Genomic DNA, 14,505 nt, shown 5'->3' with positions numbered 1-14,505 from the left:
TTGTTGTCAGGTGTCCAGGCATGCAACCCTTTCTGTCTCAGTCAAGTTGAAATTACTTTTCCTAAAGTGAGCGAAAAATTTATACGAATTAAAATATTTTTATGTCGCGTGTCGTGCGCATACATGCGCACAATTTGCTTCTTTTTGCAATTTTATTATTAATCTTAATAACAAAATAAAAATAAACGATTACTGCATGAACGCTTTTCCCGCTGCACTATGTACCGGTGTATTATTTTAATGTCCTTGAGCACAACAAATCGGTAAAATTTCTGTGTCCTCTTTGCATGCCATTTGTTAATTTCGTTTCTCCTCTTTTGCTGCTGAAAATATGCAAATTGACGCTTTGTGGGGCTAATAAAGGTTATTTTATCTGACTTAAATAATGCAAAACAGTAAATGATTGTCAAATTGTATTATTTATTGCAGTTATCATATGCACTCCACACCGGTAGTTGGCGGTATTGTACCTAAACGTTATTTGCCATCCACCGCTATTAAATATCAAGGGAAGAAAAGAAGAAAAAGTAGTTTTTGCTACTCAAGAGAGGCAAGAAACGATTAAGTTACTGAAGATAACGAGATTGTGGGGGAAACAATTTAAATAGAGAGACATTCCGAAACACGCCGTTCCTTCGCTGGAAACAAATGGGTAATGTTAGCGTGGTGCTTGTTTTGTTTAGCTTTGTTTTGTTTTGATGGTGTTTGTACACGTTGCTAACTCACTAATAAAACGCACTTGTAGAAACAAATAAGATGAGAGAGATCAAAGCTGTGCAACATTTTAGATGTGTGCCATAATTTCTATACGTGGAATGTCATAGTACAGACCGATTTCGATATTGGAAAATTATAAAATGGGGGTACACTGGTAACAATATAATTAATTTGATATAAACTGTCATTCGTTTAAAATAAACAAAAACATCTCTTACCCAAAGAACAGCAACTTAATTTTGCATATTTGCAAAGGTTTAGAGAAGGTCAAATGAAGTTCACCTATGTGCACTTGAGGCCAATCTTGAAATTGTATCCAACTGAATATCCCTATTATTATGCAAGTAGTGTTCATGACTGTACCTGCATGTTGACAATGCTTCTTTCAGAAGGTCCCCTGCCTTTGCCGTCGCTCAGGCTCCTGGTCCCACCTCTGAGGGTGATGTCAGCCATCATGTGGAAGGTTGTTCACTTGCGAAGCACAAAGCATTATGGGAGAGTGGTGGAGTTTATTACCATGGTGAATGAAGCCATCCCTGATATCTTGACAAACAGACAGAGGACACTGATTACGCTGGGATTGAAACTAAAGGTAACGATGGTCGTGACCGGACAACGGTCAATGGTGAATATTAAGAAGTAAATGTAATGTAATTTTTTTTTTACCACCATTAAATATTCGCTCAGATGAATTATTTTAACAGCATGTTTAATATTGTATACTGTATTGAAAATTGTCTTTACAGATGTTAAGTTGTGAGCAGGATGTCAAATGTGTTCAAACTGTATTGGAAAGCATTCTACCTGGCAGTTCAGAGCAGGTGTGTGGTCAGTTCTTCATTGATAGACCTCACATAATGTCAGGCAACGTTCAATGGAGGATATGTTTATTATTAACACAGGCTCATCCAGCAAATGGTGCTTTTGAGACCAACTTAGCCACACTTGTTCTGCGACTTGTGGAGGACCATGAATGGAGAGAACACTTCCTAAAGGTGTGCATCTGCATTTTTATCAATGTTTTAACATCAAAAACAGGAAACACAAAACTTAACCTTTATCGTCACCTCACAGAATGAGTTCCCAGTGCATTATGGGCCAGGATTTGACACAGCACTGGAAACGTTGGTGTCCGACTTCTTCAACAGATTGGACGGGCTGCTGCTTATTCCGGATTTTAAACAGGCATGATCATCACAGGTGGTGCATTCGAAAACACTTTCAGCTCTGCACATTAACATTTCATACTTATATTTTAAACAGACCTCAATGTGGATTGGTGATGATGCATCAGCCCTGCTGGAAGAATACCAGCATTATGGTTGTGAAGCCGAGGACTTCACAACAATACTCAGGAGCACAATCCAACGAGGGAAATTAGCCAAGATAAACAACAATGGTACGTCCTATTGTATGTGATAAAATCATAGAACTGATGCAAAATCATCCCAGCAAATATTAATTGAATTTCTGCGAAACAAGGTCAAACATTTCTAAAAATAAATAAATAAATACAATGAGTATATCAATGAGTTTTACTTCTTCTAATCTATATCATGACAATAATTAAAATGTGTCAAAATACATAACAATGGAATCTCATTGTTGCCCTCTGAGGCTACATAAAAGTAACACTACACCACCTCAAAACCAGTAACAGAAGATAATCTATTCCCATATGAGCTCCAGTGGAATTAAACGCAATCTGTGCCACTTGATTGTCAATTTTGAAACACATTTTCCATAATAGGCGACAAAAACGGTTGCAATTATAAAAGCTTTGTTGATTGTACAAGCATCTTTCAGTAACACTTGGCTGGTGTTAATAACAAACATTTCCGCATTGAAACCTGTTTTCTCCAAAACACCATTGCCGTGTAATGTAACTTGGGTTTTTATTATTTTATTAGAGCCCCTTCGTCTTAAAGTAGAAGTAAAGTCAACGTTAAACATTTCTTGACAGTAATGTGTTATATGTGACCTCACTAGTCTAAACATGACAATTGTGGAATGAGTTATGCAGCAAAATCCAGCCATTTTCTTATCCATCCATTCTTATTGCCACTTGCTGTTGACTGAAGATAACATCAAAGTTGCTCAGGGCTCAGGCAACGACCAATCACAGCTCACCTGTTTTCTGAAGCTGCGCTGTGATTGATTGCTACCTGAGACCTGAGCAACATTGATGTCATCTTCAGTCGACAGCAAGTGGCAAAATGGCCGCCCCCTAAAATAGATAAAAAAAACGGCTGGATTTTACTGTTTAACTCAAATTCCACTAACGCAATATCAACCAGAATACAGTGTAACCTCTGAGTTTGAACATCTCGGAACTCGTACAAATCGGACTTCAACCCAAAAATTGGAGTAAAAAGTGCCTCGGCGTTTGAACTCATTTTCGGAGTTCGAACACCCAAGCAAAGCAAGCTAAGCCGAGCGTACCTTAAAAACGGGTAGCCAAGTGAAGCCGAGCGAAGCCGTGCAATGCCGAATGCTCACGTTGCGGTAGTTGAGACAATGCACTGCTCATTTCCAGTCAGATCGTGAATACTCCCGGAGGTGCTCCATACTCGCGAGTGCATTTTGATTTTTCCACGACAATTTTCAGTGCCAGTGGCGTCAAAGAAAAACGTACAGTGCTACGAACCACAGTGGAATTAGGAAGGAGATTATCGCGCCGCTACTTCTGTAAATGCTAGCACGAGGACCCCCCTTAGCTGTTCAACATCGTGCCTGACGTTAAACAACGCACGTAAGGACCGCTTAAGTAGTCTTAACAATATGCCCAATGTAAAATACACAAACTCAGCACTGAACTAAAGCAAACATTAACATAGCATTTATCATCCACTGATGCCATCACACCACACCAAAAGGTAAGATGTTTTTTATTGTTTAAATACTGTGTAAATATAAAAAATATATATATATAAATAGAATTTAAAATAGGAATTTTCAGTTTTTGGATCTTGGGAACAGATTAATTGCATTTACATTATTTCCTATGGGAAAAAATGTATCGAAGGTTAAACAATTCGGACTTTTAACATTTCGCAGGAACGAATTATGTTCAAACTCCGAGGTACCACTGTACCATATTTAGACCAGTGGGGTTGCATATAATATTATTGTCAAAAAAATGAGGGGGTTGACTTCCCCTTTAACTTGGTCAAATTCAGGATCATAATGACCTTATGGTCATTAAACTTTAGAGTCCACTTTCTTTGGGAAATTGTGAAAATTAGCATCTAATAATCTGCGGAACAGCAATCATAAATGCAAGTATTTGGTGGTATTCAGCTTTAAGTGTTGTTAAAGATTGAACATGGACGTAATGAAGTGATTTGTGTTAATTTTCTCTTTAGACATGTCTGCTTCAGAACAACAGCTCATCTCATCACTAACTGTACCTGTCTCAATGACGGAGACAAACACACCCTGTCAGACCGCGAATGATGACAGTCAGGAGTGCTTCCCCCAGACTGCCACTGATGTTGGAGAAATCGCTTGGACATATGTAATCCAACAGGACCCCGAGATTTGCTCTCAGGAAGAAACGGTTCTGACAACTCTGAACAATAGCCAAGCAGAAGAAACGACAGTTGCGTTTGTTGTGGATGACCAATTGTTAGCCGCCACATCAGTTCCTTCCACATCAGCTCTTCAGCCTTTAACGTCCATCTCTCCAGTTGGCCCTCAGCCGAAAAGAGTTGCACACGCATGCCCTTTGTGTAATAAGTGCTTTATTTATCATTTTGAACTTGTGGAACATCAGAGGATCCACACTGGAGAAACGCCTCACAAGTGTACTCAATGCGGAAAGGCCTTCAGGAGAAGCTCAGATCTGTCAAATCATAGGCGCTCACGGTGCACAAAAGCTGCCTATGTTTGCCTCAAATGCGGCAATAGCTTTCAGTCAACACGGGACAAATGCAAACACCGGTGTGTTGACAATACACAACAGTTTGGCTGTTCTCACTGTGCAAAAAGCTTTAAGAGGGCGAGCCAGTTGGAAAAACATGAGCTGATTCACACTCAAAAACGGATCTTTACATGTAGGCAGTGTGAGGAGAAGTTCACAAGTATGAGTGAGCTGAAATTCCATCAGAGGACTCATTCCGTGGGGATGTCGAATCAGTGTGCCCACTGCGGGAAAATGTTCCCTTCTGTAGCGTCTTTGACGTCCCACGAAGGGCGCCACACACAACAGAAGACACACATTTGTGCGCAGTGTGGCAAATTGTTCAGGAACAAGCATGAACTGTCCCGTCACACGCGCACTCACACAGGCGAGAGGCCCTATCAGTGCTCATACTGTGAAAAACGTTTCTACATCTCAGCAAACCTTACCGTACACATACGCACCCATACTGGAGAGAAACCATTCCTGTGCCCTGAGTGCGGCAAAGCTTTTGCGTCTGCCGGCGAGCTGCAGATACACAGACGCATCCACACAGGGGAAAGGCCTTACAAATGCAACGTGTGCGATAAAGGATTCACCATGGCGGCCAAACTCACGTGTCACATGCGCGTTCACACTGGGGAGCGGCCATATCTCTGCACTGAATGTGGAAAAGCCTTTTCAAGTAGTGGACAGTTGAAAGTTCATAACATGAGCCACACGGGAGACCGACCATACCCGTGTCAGTTGTGTCCAAAAGGCTACAAGGTTCTCAATCACCTGAAGAGGCATTTGAAATCTCACGGCATCCAATAACCTGCATCATGGTTTGGGGATGTGCTGCCCATTATTTCAAATGGCCTTAGTTTTGCCTTACTAACAGGTTCTGTTTCTTGTGCTAAGAATTTGTTACAAATACTTGCTATTATAGTACAACCACCACCACCTTGACTCATCTGTTTGGATCCATTATAATACAGTTGAACCTCAAATGTCATTTTTGTCTGTATCATCTCATAACTTGGGTGTTAATATATAGTGCCTATGCTATACCATTTCGCCAGGGGCCTATCCTTCTCACGCTGCATTTGTGATTTAATGTCCACATCTGATAGCATAGCCTTAAAGGCCAAACAAACTCCATGTATTTGATCATTCAAGTGGCAAAACGAATCCATAATAAATCATTCCTGCACAATATGTACATGCCATTCATGTTTTTTTCCCCAAAACCTAAACCAGAGATGGCAAAATTACTCAGTCTCATCTGTAGTAAAGTAGAAATACTGATACTAAAGTTAAAATAATAAATCTCAAAATGCTGATTCAACTCTTCATTGATTCAAGTCAGAGCACACATTTGTTTATTTTGAGCTCACAATTCTTTTAATAAAGGCAATGGATGGGGAATATCTTGCTTCTCCAAATATGTTGCTATTTATTTTTGCCAAGATTTCAGCTGCTGTAGACTTTACCCCTGTTTTTTTTTTTTCACGTTTTGTGATTATCTGCAGAGTATGAAAAAATAGCATGCCTTTTTTGACAAAGGAGTAGAAAGTAGCGGTACCTGTTCAAATGTACAGTGAGAAAATGTTTTTTTTTTTAAACAACACACAAATAAATATACTCAATAAAAACACAATACAGTAACTATTTGCACACTATGTTATGCTACTTAATACATAGGCTGTTTTACTTGCCTGGTGTACAACAAAATCCCTCATTTATTTTTAAAACGATTTATGTATCCTTCGTCTTGTGGTGTCCAATGCATCACTACTTTACCTCCATTGTTTATGGAACTTCAATTTATAATGATATACATCTTCTTTTTTTAAATGCCCTAGGGCCCTATTTCATTAATTAAAAATAAGCAAACTGGGAGTGCTACTGATTGTTATGTCAACATTTGATGATGATGATGATGTTCTTAAAGTTTTCAGATGGGCGACCGATGTAAAGTTCTTGCGAGGTCTGAATCGGGTTGCCACGTTCAATAAAACGAACGCCCCTACTACAAACGGAGTGACGTAATCTGAGCCAACGGACTTCACTATGAAGAGCATGTTTCAGGAAGAAGTTGGCGCCCCTGCTACGTAAACTGTTAGCTTGTAGGCTAACTGTGAATACAATGACAATTCATCTATGTAGAATGTTTGCCCTTGATCGGAGTTGAAGAATTCGAAAATGAGCGACATGGGTATGTATTCGATGGGGGAGCTCGACGAAAACTTGCATTTTTTATCGATTCTCTCTGCAAAAGCAAATGTGTATCATCGGCTCCACAGGCCTCGACTAATCCCTGGAACGAGATTTGTTGTGGTGCGTTAGTTGGGTGACATTAGCGGCCTTTCGCTAGCATATTAGTTGTTCGCTAACGTCAGCGATTTTTAATTGTATACATTCGTTGTTTACCAAGTTTAACTGCTGACTATTAGGGGTAACCTGCTTTAATTGTAGCATACTGCGGGCGTGTGCTTTGCTACGTAACTAAGCTAGAGTCACTAGATGCATGGTTCATACAGACGTGTGAGGCCTTTATTTATTTTTATTGTGGTCAATGTTTTAACATGAAGGCAGAAGAGACCCGTTGTTGTCTCCAGTGAAAATGGAGCCCTCGCACACAGTAATTAAAGTATTTAATGTGGCCAGGTATATTTACACTTTGCGCTTCCTACTGTGTGTTTGAAGAATTCAACGTTCCCCTGTCATCACTGGCCCTCCTGGTCCCACCACTGAGGCTGATGTCAGCGGTGATGTGGGAAGTGGTTCGCCAGAGGAACATTAAGCATTATGGCAAGCTGGAGGAGTTCGTAACCATGGTTACAGATGCAGTTCCGGAGTTCATGAGTAAAAGAGAGGGGAGACTCTTGTCACTGGGCCTGAGAGCCAGGGTAAGTGAAAACTACACCATGTGATCACTTCTTGTGACAATGAGGGAGGGGGAAGTCACTGAACCAAATACTATGCTTACACTGCCAAGAGTTGTCATTGTCAACTCAAGAATCGAGTTTATTTTCTAGCAGTAGATTGTATTGCTCTGCTCTCCTGGCATGCTCAGTAACTGGTTAACTAACAGTACAACATAAGACTAGAAATTGTATCTAAACTCGGGTTGAATTTGAAAGTTTCCCAGGATGGCCCACTTTTCACTCAAAAACTGTATTTTTCTAATGATAATGAAACTGACGTGATTGCGTTTCGATTTAATCACTTGTTTTGGAGAAATCAGCAGGGCTCTTTCTGCTCTGGCAATATGGACACACACACACCTCGCACTCCCCATATCTTGGGAGTCATCAGAGGAACAAGGGACAATTTGTCCTTTCAAAATCAATGTACATACGCTATATAATATTGCTTATAATGTCTCAATACGGCCATCAATCGGCACTAAAAGTGACGTAGACTTGACATCTACTTTATGCCCACTTCAACCTCTGAAAATACAGCAACGATAAGAAAATGAGGTGAAAGTGAGCAACTTATCTTCGGTTTCTCTCATGCTGGATCTCTTTGTCAATGATATTAATAGATTTGTAAACAGGTATATAGTCACATTTATATTTCATACACGCTTTTACTCTGCCGCACAGCAATATTTGTGGCTAGTGTTTCTCAACCCTGGTCCTCGGGGCCCACCATCCATCCAGCCTGTTTTTCCATGTCTCCTTATTTGACACACAGCTGATAGTGATGGAACGTAATGTGCCTCATTATTTGTTATTATATTTCGTACAGGATTACAAATTTTCATAACATGACATTACCCACACAATATTAATGAACTGATTAACTGCACGAGTGTAACTCAAGTCAAATATGTTACTCTTTTTTCTTTCTTTTTTACGTACAGTTCAGCAAATAAAAACCTAATAAAAATAATACCCAAAGTATTAATACACAAAACAAATATTACGCAATTACAGATACATAAATAAAAATACAAATTGGCAATTAAAGCATGTGTAATTGTTCCTAAAACAACACTGTTGCAAGCCCGCAAAAAAAATCAAAGTAAAATTTGTTTTAATTTCGGCCACCAGGGGGGTTTGTGTGCACATGAAGGCTCACGAGCTGAGCTTTTTCTTTTTCTTTTTTCTTTTTACCAATTTGATGGAACGCTTTGAAAAAGCTTTGTTCTGCCCATCACTAGCAGCTGATTCCAATGACAGCTCATCAGCAAGCTCTGGAGACGCCAGACAACGATCATCACCTGCGTTTGAATCGGGAGACACGGAAAACAGGCTGGTGACATATTTATGCAGGGTTAGAATAAATCGAATAAATGATGGATGAGCGGAGTGTAGCACTTCTTATACCTACACGCACAACGGGTGCGGTTGAGCAAACAATTATTTTGACACGCTTACGCTGATAGTAAACCATTAATTGTCTCAAATAGAGACAGAAATAAGAATAATACTATACTTATTTATTTTTTATTTTTATTTTTTTATGCCTACCTGTATGGATGTTATATGCTTTGTGTTAAATTTCCACCAGACCACCCTTGAGTTGTTGCGTTCTGAGCACCCCGACGATCTCAAAGCTGTGGAAACTCACCTCAACCGGATCCGATCGTCTTGCATTGAAGAGGTGAGTGATGTCTGTGTCGTGTTGTCCGATGGTGTGTTATCATGCCATGACTGACTGCCATTCTGTGTTCTGACGTCTAGACAAATGATCCTGTAATCGAAGCACCAGAGGCCAACTTTATGAAGCTGGTACAAGGCCTTATTCAAGATACTGATGGCAGGGAACATTTCCTCAAGGTACATCGAACAGCATGCGCTTTCTTTTATTCTTTTATTTATACATGAAGGTCAGTTTTGTTAAATGTTTGCTTTTTTTTGGGGTAAGTGATTGAATGTTGACCTACAACATATTAATACAGTGTAGGGGTGTTAGAACAAATCTGTTCGGCAATATATCGCGATATTACAGCGCGCAATTCTCGAATCGATTCGATATGCGGCCGAATCGATTTTTAAACATCAATTTTTTAATGGGAATATTCAACAAAACGTCTTACTTAGGGTTAGAATTCACACATTAAGCATGAAAGAATGTTATATTAATGGAACATTAGGCTTTAATATTTTTATTTCAGTGCTGTTCAAACATGAAACAAACGGCAACCTGTTTGTTAAATGCAGTGGCTCAGTTATAAGCCTGAATTTTCCGATAAAGAAATATATTTTCATACAAAGCTTACAATGTACATGTACAAGGTAACTGATTAGTATTTTCTAATTTTGAGTTTTAAAAAATCGCAATAATAAATTTATAAATTCGCATTGGGATTAATTGGAATCGAATCGTGACCTATGAATCGTGATACGAATCGAATTGCCAGGTACTACAGTGTGTCTGCTGACCCTTAGTTATAAGTTTTTCCTTTTTTCTTTTTCCTAATTATCCTTTAAAATGATGGGTATCACAACCATTTAAGTGTGTCTGAAAAGTAGGGATGGGAATTGATAAGATTTTTACGATTCCGATTCCCTTAACGATGCAATTCTTTTATCGATTCTCTTTTTTTTTTTGTAAAAAGGAGAATAAACAAATTACCATCCACTTTTTCGTCTTAGTTGTAAATCTGTAAACAAGAGACATGTTTAAAAGAAATATGGCCTTACCAACCCAACAGTGAAGTTTTAAGTGATCCACATTCGAGGACTCCTCGATGGGGTCCCCAGAAAAAAAGAAAAAGAAAGAAAGAAAAACGATTTGAAAATAAACATAACTACTGGTACAATTTTTTTTATCATCTTTTGTAGAAATGTACAAAATACAACCTAGATTATTTTGTGACAGTAATGTCCACTCCAGTAACATTTCAACAGTCATATGAACTGAGCACTCAAAACTCCTCCTCCCTGCCTCACCTCAGTGACTACGTTTACATGCAGGCAATAACCCATTTAAAAATTTGAATATTGGCAATATTCAGATTTTGAAAGGCCATGTAAACACGCGCAATAACCCAAATATGCTCTTATTCGGGTTTCTAAAAACCATTTTGCCACTTGCTGTCCACTGAAGATGACATCACAGTTGCTCAGGGCCCAAGTAATAACCTATCACGGCTCAGCTTGCGAGTGTCACATGACCAAAGTCAGAAAACAAGTGCTACGTGATTGGTTGTTTCCTGAGCCCCTAGCAAGTCTGCCATTTTCACTCGGCAGCGAGCGGCCATTTTGACACTTGCAGTCGACTGAAAATGACATCACAGTTGCTCAGTTAGCAGCTGGGATGTCATTTTCAGTCGACAGCAAGTGTCAAAATGGCCGCCCCCACAGATGGATAAAATTAGGTGAATTGTGCTTCTTAATTCACATTCCACAAACACGATATTAATCAGAATGTTGTGTTTAGACTCGCAAGGGCGCTTAGTACATGTTATTCCATTTAAATGTGCAGCGGTTATGTTGCTTTAATGTCCATAGTTAATTACTTGCACAGCTAATGCTAGAAACTTCACCACAAACTGTTCTGTTGAAGATGATTAAAATGTTGACGTTAGAAGCCAAACACAAACGCAATTATTCGTACAAATTGCGTAATGTTCATGTACTGTCCAATGTTTTATTTTTTTGCGTAATGGTGGCAACCTTTCATTCCTCCTCCCCCACAGAACGTGTTTCCAGTGGAGTATGGCCCTGACTTTGACACCGCGCTGGAAACGCTAGTTTGTGAATTCTTCACCAGACTCGAGGAGCTGCTGCCGATCCCAGATTTCAAGCAGGTGCGCCGTCAAAAATGACCAATGTAGTTCACCACCGATCATTTCAGCGTCTTTCCCCACCGCCTTGGAAGGCGCTATACAAATACTTCAAATCATTTTGTCCTTTTTTTTGTTTTTTTCAGACTGCATCTTGGCTTAGTGCTGCCCCTTCTGTCCTTGAGGAGTACATACAGTGTGTATCAACTGGAGAAGACATCAAATTTCTCCTCCAAAACAAAGAGTGTCATGGAAAAGTGGCAAAAAATACTGTTGGTATGTCTCTGCACGTTAAATGTTGCACAAGATGGTTCTTCCAATCGTTTATTGTCCCCTCCCGTCCACACAGCTCCTTTTCAGTCGGATGATCTTCTTATCCCGTCCTTGTCTCTGCCCCCATCTTTGGAAGTGGCCATCGCGTCGCACCCGAGCGCTTGTGACGATGACCACGATGTTCCTCAGATAGTCATGTTTGATGAAGAACTGTCCACAAACCCGTCCACGTCCGCCGACTTTCCCGATTCTCCGAAAAGAACCCATCTGTCCTCATCTCCTTGTCACAACGCGCAGGTCGCGACACACAAATGTCCGCAATGTGGCAAATGCTTCAAGCATCATTCCGTGCTGGTGGAGCACCAGCGAGTCCACAGCGGCCTGCAGCCTTACAACTGCTCCGAGTGCGGACGGGCTTTCAGAACGGCCACCCTGCTGGCCGGCCACAGGCTGCGCAAATGCAAAAACGCCGCATACCTGTGCATAAAATGCGGGAACAGCTTTCCCTCGTCGCTGGACAAATTCCGACACCACTGCGCAAAACGAGGGCGCAACTACGATTGCGGCCACTGCAGAAAGACGTTCCAAAAGTCAAGCAGCCTGAAGGAGCACCTCCTCACTCACGTTCAGAGCCGCCTTTTCAAGTGCAGCCATTGCGGCGAAGGTTTTCCCGGCATCGGCGATCTCAAGTATCACCAGCAGGTAGATCATGACAAGCCGTACCAGTGCAAACAATGCGGCAAGAGCTTCATCTCGTCCAAGTGTCTGCTGAAGCATCAACAGCGCCACGATGAGGTCCGCGAGATGGAGGCCTGCAAATTACTGAGCGGCGGTAAACGCAGGAAATGCAGCTCCGCTCATCGCATTTCCTCTTTGCCCTCGAGAAAGCTGGCCGGCAAGTCCGCCTACCCTCGGGGACGAGTCACCCACAACTGTCCGCTGTGCGGAAGGAGCTTCAAGTACCGCTTTGAGTTCCTGGAGCATCAGCGCTTCCACACGGCCGTCAAGCCGTACAAATGCTCGCAGTGTGGCAAAGCCTTCCGCACCGAGGCGCACCTGTCCGGCCACAGAAAGAGGAAGTGCAAGAACGCCGCCCACATTTGCACCAAATGCGGCTGTCAGTTTAGATCCGTGCACGAGTGCGCCAGGCACCAGTGCGCGCAGCTGCTGACCAAATACGAGTGCTCTCACTGCGGCAAGACCTTCAAGATGGCGCACCTGCTGAGGAACCATCAGATGACCGAGCATCAGCTCCCCTACAGCCCCAACCATCGCTTCAGGTGCCGATACTGCGACGAGACCTTCCCCGGGATCAGCGAGCTCAAGTATCACCAACGGGTCGACCACGAGAAACCCTACCAGTGCCAGGAGTGCGGCAAATGCTTCCTGTCGGAAAAGTGCTTGTCCAATCACGAGCTGCGCCATAACGACGAGCGGCCGGAGAGCTGCCCGGTCTGCGGCCGCGGCTTCCGAAACCGCTACGACTTGAAGCAGCACATGCGCACGCACACGGGCGAGCGGCCCTACCAGTGCACGCACTGCTCGCAGTGCTTCTCCACTGCCGGCGGCCTGAGAAGCCACACGCGAGTTCACACCGGCGAGAAGCCTCACGTGTGCCCCGATTGCGGCAAGGCCTTCTCCCAGATGGGCGCCATGCGCACCCACAGGCTCACCCACACCGGCGAGAGGCCCTTCAAGTGCACGGTGTGCGGCAAAGGCTTCACCATGGCGCACAAAGTGACGGTGCACATGCGCGTCCACACCGGCGAACGGCCCTACGTGTGCTCCCAGTGCGGCAAGGCCTTCTCTGACGGCAGCGTACTCAAGCAGCACATGCTCAACCATTCGGGGGTGCGACCTTTCCACTGCCAGATCTGTCCCAAGACGTACACGTGTCTTAACCACCTGAGGAGGCACCTCAAAAGTCACTCCGGCATGAACTGACTCAAGGCAAAGGTTTTCTGGCAAAGCGCTCGATATTTGCACACATTGTGATTACATTGAAAAGACTGGATCTTTTTTGTCAAGCATGCTTAGTATTGCTGTGAGATACTGAACCCGGAAGTCAATCTTTTTAAAGGTCATGTACAGAAATTTGGCTCTGTAACGATCATGAAAGGCAGCCCTGCAAGTTTCCTTATACAGTATGCCCATTGTGGTTTTCTGACTGACAAATTCAAATTAAATGACATTGGTTACACTTTGGTGTGAATTTACTGTTTCTCAGGAAAATATTGAATTTTTGTATCCATACACTAGAGGGCAGTAGCTACACGTGACTCTTGTCTTGCTAGTTTACACCAGCTGGAATCAGCGACTGTTTATCCTTGAATGAATGACTTGCTTGTTTTTTAATGTTCACTGTTAGACATATAAAGAGACGAGTGAGTGATAGCTTGCTGATACTTCACAAGTTCATCTGGCTATTTCCTGTCGTTTCCATTTATTTGGCGTGCGTCGGAATCTTGAACGGACTGCAATTTCCTGCAGTTCCGCCTGGCGCCTTGTGGCATCTGCAAGCAGAGTAAACTGTCAAGATGACCCATCACTTTTCTGTCATCTTTGCATTGACTCTGATAAAAACGGAAGTCTTCACAGGAATAATAACCAAGTCCTCATGATTAATCTCTTCCAGCTGTGTGTTTCTGTTGGGGAGAAAAAAAAAATGTCCTGAGCCCCCTCCCACTCACTTCTTTGATGCATTTGTTCCACAGAGCGGTAGTTACTTTGGAATCATTATTTCATCAGCATTTTCTAACTTAAACCATGTTCATAATAAAAGGGGTTCTGTGTTCAGCCCTTGGTTTTTCTCGCTCTCTGACTCAGATTTGCTACCCGTCCTGTCCATTTACTGCCAGGATCCTGTGGAAACTCATTTTCTCTGCCA

At 42.1% G+C, this 14,505-nt stretch overlaps 2 protein-coding genes across 3 annotated transcripts; both read left to right on the top strand.

The window, feature by feature from the left end:
- The first annotated feature begins 201 nt into the window (after positions 1-201).
- On the top strand, positions 202-5,818 carry LOC147182050 (uncharacterized). The gene is made up of 7 exons (XM_086059322.1): positions 202-652; positions 1,107-1,309; positions 1,464-1,538; positions 1,620-1,712; positions 1,792-1,902; positions 1,981-2,116; positions 4,083-5,818. Exons 1-7 carry the CDS (start codon positions 649-651, stop codon positions 5,432-5,434), a joined length of 1,974 nt encoding a protein of 657 aa, XP_085915448.1. The 5' UTR covers positions 202-648; the 3' UTR covers positions 5,435-5,818.
- An 835-nt stretch (positions 5,819-6,653) lies between these two features.
- LOC147182049 (uncharacterized) lies at positions 6,654-13,818 on the top strand. Of its 2 annotated transcripts, XM_086059659.1 has the most exons (7): positions 6,654-6,818; positions 7,310-7,512; positions 9,125-9,217; positions 9,298-9,393; positions 11,259-11,369; positions 11,492-11,621; positions 11,695-13,818. In XM_086059659.1, the coding sequence occupies exons 1-7, from the start codon at positions 6,806-6,808 to the stop codon at positions 13,560-13,562; spliced, it is 2,514 nt and encodes an 837-aa protein (XP_085915785.1). In that variant the 5' UTR covers positions 6,654-6,805; the 3' UTR covers positions 13,563-13,818. The 2 variants fall into 2 exon arrangements, with proteins under 2 accessions (XP_085915785.1, XP_085915793.1); XM_086059667.1 differs by lacking the exons at positions 6,654-6,818; positions 7,310-7,512 and adding an exon at positions 8,686-8,865.
- Positions 13,819-14,505: the final 687 nt, after the last annotated feature.

This window comes from Leptonotus elevatus, chromosome 1 (genome assembly GCF_054856555.1).
Source record: "Leptonotus elevatus isolate MCC_2025b chromosome 1, RoL_Lele_1.0, whole genome shotgun sequence".
NCBI classification, from domain to species: domain Eukaryota; kingdom Metazoa; phylum Chordata; class Actinopteri; order Syngnathiformes; family Syngnathidae; genus Leptonotus; species Leptonotus elevatus.
Note: the sequence above shows the minus strand (reverse complement) of the source record. Positions and strands in the feature narration are given on the sequence as shown.